This window comes from Notechis scutatus, chromosome 1 (assembly GCF_049901735.1).
Source record: "Notechis scutatus isolate UNSWTSFEM ecotype Mainland chromosome 1, rNotScu1.2, whole genome shotgun sequence".
Lineage (NCBI taxonomy): Eukaryota > Metazoa > Chordata > Lepidosauria > Squamata > Elapidae > Notechis > Notechis scutatus.
This window is the reverse complement of record NC_142009.1, coordinates 337,782,226-337,791,008: the sequence shown is the minus strand read 5'-3', so window position 1 is coordinate 337,791,008 and position 8,783 is coordinate 337,782,226. Positions and strand designations below refer to the sequence as shown.

The window sequence follows — 8,783 nt, the reverse complement described above, 5'->3', positions numbered from 1 at the left end:
TGCTACGGTTGATGTTGCTGCTCTTCTGGCTCCAGGCTCCAACGACAGCAAAGAGGCTGCAAACCATGTGTTTGTTCAAGGATTGTATCGACTTAAATGGAAGCTACTATAGGCCTGGTGATCTCATTATTGGTGGGAATTTGCCATTGGGAGGCAATGTGGATTATATTGTCCCACATTTTAATACATTGAATCTTCTTTCAAATAATGAGTAAGTTTCAGCTGGAGCACAAACATATAGATAAAAGGTCTCTTTGCTTTAAATTCTAGGTTTTCTTTCAGAAATACTTCCAGTATTCTGCACTGTCCTAGTGTAGTAGACATCTTGTGCTTAGTTCAATAAAGTAGCAAGCTCCTAAAATAGGCTGGAATTCTCAATCTCTTCCTCACAGAGATGATAAACAACAAACATGAAGACTACATTAGAAACTGCTGGCATAGTGAAGAATTTGAATTTCAATATTAATCTGGACAGTAACTCCAGTGTTCAGGAGTTACAACAATCCCTCTCAGTTTTGGAATCAGCATTGCTCATGAATTATGGCCTTCAGTACATCTGTGAGGTGACTCCCACTGTAGTCCTGTACTCAGCAATGTTTACCACCCCTGAAGAAGTTGCTCCAAGAGAGACCTAAATTATTAGGGTGAAAGAAGACTGGTTGGGAAGTATTACAACCATTGGAGTAAAGTGAAAATGGGAAGAATAACAGAGGGGTATAAAATAGCCCATGATATGGATGGAAAGGCTTGTCTGTTTTCTCACAAAGCCATTCAAGTTTAACGGAGAAAGATCCTTAAACCAAAACAAACCCATTAACATTTGGATGATGCTGCCCAACCCAAACACTGAAGCAAACTCTAAAAGCAAATAACCTTAATTGTAATGTTCCCCAATGTTTTTCTCATTATAGGCTCATCCCCAGTAACTACCAGCAGATCCTTGCATTGATGTTTGCTATCTCCGAAGTCAATAAGGATTTTTTTGCTCCCCAACATCACCCTTGGCTTCAACATCTATGGCCATTTCCAAAAGCAGATGTCTGTTTCCTTAAACAGCCTCTCCATGCTCTCCTCACAAGGCCAAGTGGTTCCAAATTACAAATGTGCCGGCACGACACTCTGTTCTCCGTCATTGGTGGTCTGAATCCCAAATCCTCAAGGCAGATGGATTCTATCTTTGGCATTTTTAAGGTCCCACAGGTAAGAGAGCTCTCTTGGATACAATATGGAATAGACAGAGATCAGAAGGTTACACAAAAGCAAAGAAGCAGGGGTTTGGGGGGGGAGCACATCATGAGCATGTGACTCTTAGTTAATTCTTTATTAAAGGGTGGCCATCATTTTATTGCCATTTATTCTCTGTATCAGATTGTTTGTTTTTTTCTCTTTTCTTCCGATGTACCTCAACCTATAAAAATGTGTAACTGGTGACCCCTAAAGTCAACATCAACTTTTACTTTGTCTTTGAAAAAACAATCTCTTTTTCTCCAGCTCGGTGTTGGCTTTGAGTTCTCTCAGGGGAGAGAAGAGTTTACCCTTCCTTCTTCCAGATTAATCCGAAGGAATCTCCTCAGTTTGTGGGTTTAGTCCAGCTGCTCATGCATTTCCAGTGGAACTGGATTGGGCTTCTGGCCCCTGAAGATGAGAGAGGAGAACATTTTGTCTCAACTCTGACACCAATGCTCCAGGAGAAGGAGATCTGCCTGGCCTTCTCTGAAAGGTTGAAATCACATGATCTTGAGATTATAATGAAAAAAATACTTCTCAATTTCCATACTTGGTCAAAAACTGAAGTGATTCTTGTGTTTGGAGACTATGATTGTAGTTTAAATGTACAGACAATGTTGTTTGTCCATGAAAATGAGAGCAAGAGAACATTTCAGAATGTTTGGATCTTAACCTCCCATTGGAAACTTAGTGTGGAGGAATCTGAGAACATATTGCTATTGGTAAAGTCTTTCCATGGAGTCTTGCATTTCAGGGACCACTCCGCAGATGTCTCAGAATTCAGCCACTTCCTTCTGTCTGTAGACCCCTTGAACCCAAAAGGAGATGTATTTCTCCCTACATGGTGGGAAGATGTCTTTGGCTGCAAGATCCATCAAGCAGGAAAGATCCCTCCAAACGGGGAAAAACAATGTACAGGAAAGGAGAATGTGCAGAATCTACCCAATTACATTTTTGAAACAAATATGACAGGTGAAAGTTACAATATCTACAATGCCATTTATGCTGTGGCACATGCATTACATGCAATGTTTGGATCCAGAGCCCGACCAACCATGATGAGGTTTGGAAAGAGGACCCCAAATATCCAATCATGGCAGGTAATTTCTGTGGTTTCTCAGAGAGGAAGATTCCCATATGCATTTCTTCAGTTACTTATTCAATATCCACATGTTATCATATCAATGCACATTAAAAGCAATTATTAGAAAAATATGAATTAAGAATAATGTTTGTTGGAAGAGGTTGGGGAGAGGGGAAAAGAGAAATAAATGTTAGTTAAAATGTTTAAAAATATGTCTAGCAAATATTGGAAATGTAATCAAAGGATGATCATATTTTATCACATGTGGTGGACTTGTGCTAAAAAAAAATCTGGGCAAAAGTACACAGAAAAAATAATAGGAAAACATGTAGATTTTATAGCTGAACTGTTTTTATGAGGGATGATACCAGAAAAAATTGATCAGAAAAGTATGTATGTCTTAACAACAGCAAGGTTTATATTTGTACAACATTGGAAAAATGAAGAAGGACTGCAAGCAGAAGAAAAAGTTAAGAAGATACTAGAATGTGCAGAAACGGATAGACTAATATTGAACATTAAATGGAAAGAAGACACAGAATATGATCAAACATGGAACTTGTTTTACCAGTGGTTGGAGAGTAAAAATGGAATATGTATTGTTAAGCAAATTAAATACCCAGACAACACGATGTTTATTAAGCACTAAGAAACTTAATTCATAGAAAATTAATAAAAGTTATTATAAAAATAAGGAAAATGAAGAAACACCTTTGTAAAGTCCTGAAAGGCTTCAATCTTTGCTTGGGTTTCAGCAGGTAACCATGACAGGGAGTAGAAGTCAACTGAGACCAAAACAACCATCTGGCTGTGTTTGAGAAAGAAGCTTCAAGAAGTCAGAAGAAGTCCTAGTTAGCATATTTGCAGAACAACCTCTGTTTCCCTCAGCATGTAACCCGAATCCAACTTGTAGAAAGACACTCAATTTGTTTTAACCTTGGTTTATGTTTCTATAGTTTAACATCCTGGGTAACCCCACTATTTGTTCAGCCTTACGCCTATTGCACTGCTCAGCTTGTGTGACTCCAGCAAAGTCTTGGTCCACCTGAGCACATAAAGAAGGACTCAAAATAGTCTTAATGGGTTGTTTGTCTCAAACCCATCAGACTTTTCTGCATTATTGGATAGACATTGAACTTCTCTGAACAAGGGAAGAGAGAAAGCAGGGCAAGCACTTCCTTTACCTTGACTCCTTCTCATCAAACATGGTTCCAGCATTGTACTCTGTTTTCATTGTCAACTAGATAAAATCAAAGGAATTGTACTCTGTTGCCACACAAATCATTTAATTGTTGCTAAAATGAATATATCAGTTACAAGACCTCAGGATGAAGACAATATTTAAAACTACAGGGAATCAAATATCACAGGAGGAAAATGCACATGATTAATTCTGGAATGTGGTACTGAAATCTTTCAGTATACTTATTCTGATAAAGCTTTATTTAAAAAACCATGATACAAAGCACCAACGATAAAGAAAACTTTTTGTAGTTTCAGAGTAAATTTTTGTGTTACTCCAGATTCCTCAATTCTCCACCAAGGGAATCCTCTAGCTTTTCAGACATAAATTCATCTTCTCAAGATGGTCACCATATTCTGAAGGAAGCCATAACTGTAGCTCTAACCAAATATTCCTATTTCTAAAGGTTTCTTTTATTTCAGATTCTTCCCTATTTGGGCAATGTGCAGTTCAACAACAGTGCTGGAGATGAAGTCTCCTTCTCAAAAGATGGATTGGGATCTGCTCGTTATGACCTTCTCAATTGGCTTTTCCTACCCAATCACTCTTTTGTCCCCATGAAGGTTGGGCAAGTGAATCCTGAGGCTCCCCGGGCCAGGATTTCACCATTAACTCTGATGGAATCATCTGGGTCACAAAGGTGAGCTGCAAGGAAGTATTGTAAGTACAGGAAAAGATTCATTCTCTTCCTGAAATGCAGAACATCTTTCTAACTTGAAAAAGAATCAATTGAGTCCAAAATCATGGCAGTCATTTGGTGAAAAATCTGCTTTTCATGTAACACATTTGTGTACTAATTTGTTTCATTCCACAAAGGCAACAACGATTGTTTCAATCGCAGGATGCAATTACATCAAGAAACAGAAATTTCCCTGGACTATTTCTGCTTAGTTGCACCCTCAGGGTTCTTTTAGAAATGCTGTGGTGCAGTCACAAGCCTTCCTTTGCAGGATGAAACCCCAGTTCTAACCTCCAGCATCTGTTGGGAGGTTGGGAGTGCCACTGTCCTGAATCCCCCAGCAGCTGTTCCTGGTTTTTGGTAGATAATGTTGAACAATTTGGTTAAAAGAGATTTTTAGCATAGAAATGGGGATGTGGAATAGAAATAGGAATGTGGGAACCAATTAAATAATTCATTGGTATTTCTCTTTCAGAGCATCCCGTTTGCCAGGTGTGGAAGGAAGAGGTGCCAGGCAGGAGAGAGGAGAAGAGTTCCAGAGGGCAAGCAAGTTTGCTGCTACCAGTGTGGACGCTTGTCCAGAAGGGACCTTTTCTAATCAGGACAGGTAGACCAGACTTTAAACCTTAATCATCCACAATCAAAGGAAGACATTCATTAAATCAATCTATTTTTGTTCTTGTTGTCATTTGTGATGAGATTGATGTCCATTCATACTGCCCTAACACAGAGGACACTTTTCCTAATCCTCAGCAATTGCTATTAGGATAGATTGAGGGCAGAATTTGTGAATCCCCAACATGCATTTCCACTCTAACATCCAACTGGGAAAACCAACTTCCAATGTTTTCCTGAGGTAGTGTGGTGTGTGATCCAAAAGTTTAATTTTTATCATTTAGTGCATGCTTCTTCCATCAGCTCTATCAACCTCTGAGGAAATAGACCTGGCAGCGAAAGAGGAGATCCATCAATCTATCTCTCTTCGATAGAGGAGGAAGGATAAAAAAAAGTCTGAATAAACAGTTTTGAAGCACAAAGCAGAGAGGTTAAGGCAGGGATAATATATACAGAAACAAAATCGCAGCATTCCTGGGTAACAGATCTGTCAGTGTTCTGTGGGATCCATTATAAAGTGAGGTAGAAAACAAGCAATAATCTCAAACTGAAAACCACATCCCCCAGTGCCCAGTTAATGGATGGCTGGGACTTAACAAAACTTCATTACTGGCTAAGAAGTATCATCACAAAGGAAGGATTATTTCCTCTTTTGGATGTCCCATAAATTCCCCAGTGGCTTATTTCATGATTCCCTTTGTGGGTAGGTCACCAGCAGAAAGGCAACATGCATATCACCTTTGCGGGAGGGATAATGTGCATGGTAGTGGCTCAAGAAATCCTTTGACAAAGACTTTTGATTTCAGATGCAGCTCACTGTGAATCCTGCCCAGAAGACCAATATCCCAACAAGGACAAGGACCAATGCATTGCCAAGAAGATCCACTTCCTTTCATATAAAGAAACCTTGGGATACATTTTAGTTTTGCTTGTTCTTTTCTCTCAGTGATCACTTCTGCAGTCCTGGTAATTTTCTGTAAACATCATGACACACCCGATCGTCAAAGCCAACAACAGAGATCTCACCTACATCCTCCTGGTCTCCCTCTTGCTCTCCTTCCTTTGCTCCTTCCTCTTCATTGGTCGACCAGGAAGCTCACCTGTCTCTTCCAACAATCTGCCTTTGCCATTCTCTTTTCACTTGCAGTTACCTCTGTGTTGACAAAGACTGTCATGGTGGTGCTGGCCTTCATGGCCATCAAGCCAGAAAACAAGACAAGGAAACTCTTAGGAAAACCACTGACCTACTCCATTGTCATAGCCTGTCCCCTGATCCAAGCAGTCCTTTGTGCCACCTGGCTGGGAACCTCTCCCCCATTTCACAACTTTGACTTTCACTCCTTGTATGGTGAAATCATCTTGGAATGCAAGGAAGGCTCAGCTGTAATGTTTTACATAGTCCTTGCCTACCTAGGTTTTTGGCCTTCATCAGTTTCACAGTGGCCTTTCTAGCTAGAAAGTTGCCCGATAGTTTTAATGAAGCCAAGTTCATTACTTTTAGCATGCTGGTCTTTTGCAGTGTTTGGATCTCCTTCCTGCCCACCTACCTGAGCACTAAAGGGAAGTCCATGGTGGCAGTGGAGATCTTCTCCATTTTGGCCTCCGGAGCTGCTCTCTTGTCTTGTATCTTTTTCCCCAAATGCTACATTATTCTGCTCAGGCCTGATCTGAATTGTAGAGAAAATATAGTAAGAAACAAAAATGTCTAACTAATGTAAGGAGTTGCCTCATTTATATTTGTCTTCGTGGTATGTTTAGAATGTCATAGATATCTAAAAATGATGTCATAAAGAAGAATTTGTCCTATAATTGTTCCTTATGCACCTGCTGTCAGTAACAATCTGCCAGCCTCTGGTTTATCAGTCTTCGAAGTGTCCTCAGTGATACTTGTGTTTATTATTTCAAGGAGGACATTTTTTTCCACTTTATTCCTTTTAATGGATTTCTTTTAAAGATTATTTTTAAGGGTTGTGTTTAGTGTTTTTAAGCCTGTATATTTGTTTCCCATACATTTCTGGGGCTTTATACAGTTTTATTATTATTCAACTTTTTAAAATCAGAGTTTAAATCCCCAAGCACTCATTTATGCTGTGTTGTATCATCAATATGGTTCTATTTCCTGGGGTGGATGAGTGAAGAATATCAATAGCATATGAAGTATTTTGATCATGTCTTGCACTATTCATCTCTTGTAACTCCTCAATAAACAACAGTGCTCTGTAAGTGATATGTTCACAGGCATAATTCAATTCCAGTCCAACATCACAATAATATTTCTTTTATGAGTATATGTCTCAAGCAAGGTTACCAGGGCATGACAATCATCCCAGCTTCCTTCCATAACTGATAGAAGCATTCTATCAAACAGACAACAAATGGTCAAAATTGGGAGTGTCCTATCAAATTCTGTACCTGTCAACAGTGGTGTCCCCCAAGGCAGTGTTCTAGGACCAACGTTTTTCACACTCTACATAAATGACCTCTGTGATCATATCAAGAGCAATTCTAGACCTAGAAAACCTAGAACTATGTCGCCTTCAGTCCGATCTAAGTATAGTATATAAAATCATATATTGCAATGTCCTCACCTGTCAATGAATGCTTCAGCTTCAATCATAACAATACAAGAGCACACAATAGATACAAACTCAAGGTTTATCGCACCAAACTTGATTGCAGGAAATACGACTTCAGCAACAGAGTGGTCAATGTCTGGAATACTCTTGTCAGCCTCAAGAGATAATCATCCCTACCTATCAAGATATCTTCGCCCCTAATTATGACTTATTTGTTGCTATGCTCTTTACTTCTCTTTCGGCTGTCATAAAATGGTGGGAGGGGGAATCTTGGAGGGGAAGAAGGCAGGAGGTGTTTTGCATTCCTTTGCTGGGTAAAGAAAGGGAGGGGGATTCTTTGTGGTAACTTTCCATTTCTTACTAACCTCTGTCCTTTTTCTGCGCAACTGCAAACTTTTATCAAAATATGTCAAGGTCACTGACAGTAGCCTCATCATCACCTAGAGATGACCACATGATCCTATTCAGAAGTTTTAATTGGAAGAATCATTTGATCTCTGGAGGGGGAGCAATTCTATCCCTTTGTATATGCATTTTACCCGCCAATATTTTAGTTTCGGAATTGATTCTGTTTGCTACCATTCATTTCCCAGTAAAGATAAATTCTGCTCTACATCATGGAGTCTGAGTATTTCTTTCTTGGGATTTAGAAGGAGCACAGTCTGACATTATTCGAAACTGCTTTACATCAACCCACCCGGAGAAGACAGCAACTTTTCTTCCGAGGGGTTTCATCCATGTCGTCTCCAGCCAGCGATGAAGAGGATCAGGGAGCTGTGGGGGGCAGCCCTGCTGCTGCCAGATATGCCGGCTGCTGATTACTGGCCGACCTCGACTCTGGAAGAAACCCCAGCTGAGATGCCCAGATGGTCGTTGGGGGTTGGTTGGAGAGATCGGGACGACCCCCTCCTCCCAGAATCACTGTAAGACGAAAAGGGTGCGAAGGAACGGCTGTGGCAGGAGGGGAGGAGATGGAATGCAGGCTGGATCAAGGCGGCAGATTCCTTATGGATGCTTCTGAAAAGCCTGCACGGCTCAAAGGTATGAGGGGAAGAGGGAGCGAAGTCAGCCCGGAGAAGTCGAGCCACCCCCCACCCCCTAGCCCAACCTACGCCGGTGCAGCCACCCCAGCCGCCTGGGGAGCCCCAGCAATAGGTGTGCTTCCTGGAAGGCGCCCCTGCCTCCCTTAGATGTGAAATTTGGAGGAAATCCCAGAGACTTGGGGTTTTTCCTGGTGCAAGTGGGAAGCTACATGGCAGAATTTGAAAGGGAGTTCACTTCTGAAGCAGCCAAAGTGAGATGTGTCACCAGGACCTGGAAGGGATGGCAGCAGACTGGGTGGTGACTTTGTTCAATGAT

The 8,783-nt window shown here is 40.8% G+C and overlaps 1 protein-coding gene across 1 annotated transcript in view; it reads left to right on the top strand.

Moving 5' to 3' along the window:
• The first annotated feature begins 410 nt into the window (after positions 1 to 410).
• Positions 411 to 8,783, top strand: part of LOC148133584 (vomeronasal type-2 receptor 26-like) — a 30,134-nt gene continuing 21,761 nt past the window's right edge. The window contains exons 1-4 of the mRNA XM_087965875.1: positions 411 to 583; positions 912 to 1,200; positions 3,977 to 4,194; positions 4,709 to 4,840. Coding sequence (XP_087822001.1) covers positions 411 to 583; positions 912 to 1,200; positions 3,977 to 4,194; positions 4,709 to 4,840 — 812 coding nt within the window. The remainder of the gene's footprint in view (positions 584 to 911; positions 1,201 to 3,976; positions 4,195 to 4,708; positions 4,841 to 8,783) is intronic.